General features: G+C 56.5%; 1 protein-coding gene across 1 annotated transcript in view; it reads right to left on the reverse strand.

Moving 5' to 3' along the window:
- The window catches only part of LOC108798041 (rho GTPase-activating protein 32-like), a 60862-nt gene that overhangs the window by 37818 nt on the left and 22423 nt on the right, over positions 1–621 (reverse strand). Inside the window, exon 3 of the mRNA XM_018569744.1 lies at positions 350–456. Within this exon, the coding sequence (XP_018425246.1) occupies positions 350–456 (107 nt within the window). The remainder of the gene's footprint in view (positions 1–349; positions 457–621) is intronic.

The raw sequence follows: 621 nt of genomic DNA on the forward strand, positions 1-621 counted from the left end.
CACACACCACACAGGGACCACACACACCACACAGGGACCACACACACCACACAGGGACCGCACACACCACACAGGGACCGCACACACCACACAGGGACCGCACACACCACACAGGGACCGCACACACCACACAGGGACCGCACACACCACACAGGGACCACACACGCCACATATGGACTGCACACACCACACAGGGACCACACACACCACACAGGGACCGCACACACCACACAGGGACCGCACACACCACACAGGGACCGCACACACCACACAGGGACCACACACACCACACAGGGACCGCACACGCCACACACAGGGACTGTAAAAACCTCAATGAAAGGGAACGCACTTTTTGACGTGTTTGACCTTCATGCTGGCGGTGTTGGAAGAGGAACGCATCGGAAGTTCCACCGCGATAGGGATTTCTCCGGGAACTGAGATGTCGGCTCCCCGCGCCTGCCAGAGACAAAACATATCCATATAAAATTATCCGACATCCCGGAATTATCACACACAGCACTCGGCGTCACCCCGACCAATCCCGGACCGGCTTCTCCGTACAACTGGACGCGTCACATTTACATCTTCTTCTACCAATCTACCGATTTATATCCCCCAAAT

Source organism: Nanorana parkeri, unplaced genomic scaffold, assembly GCF_000935625.1.
Source record: "Nanorana parkeri isolate BGI_ZX_2015 unplaced genomic scaffold, ASM93562v1 scaffold1388, whole genome shotgun sequence".
Taxonomy (NCBI): domain Eukaryota; kingdom Metazoa; phylum Chordata; class Amphibia; order Anura; family Dicroglossidae; genus Nanorana; species Nanorana parkeri.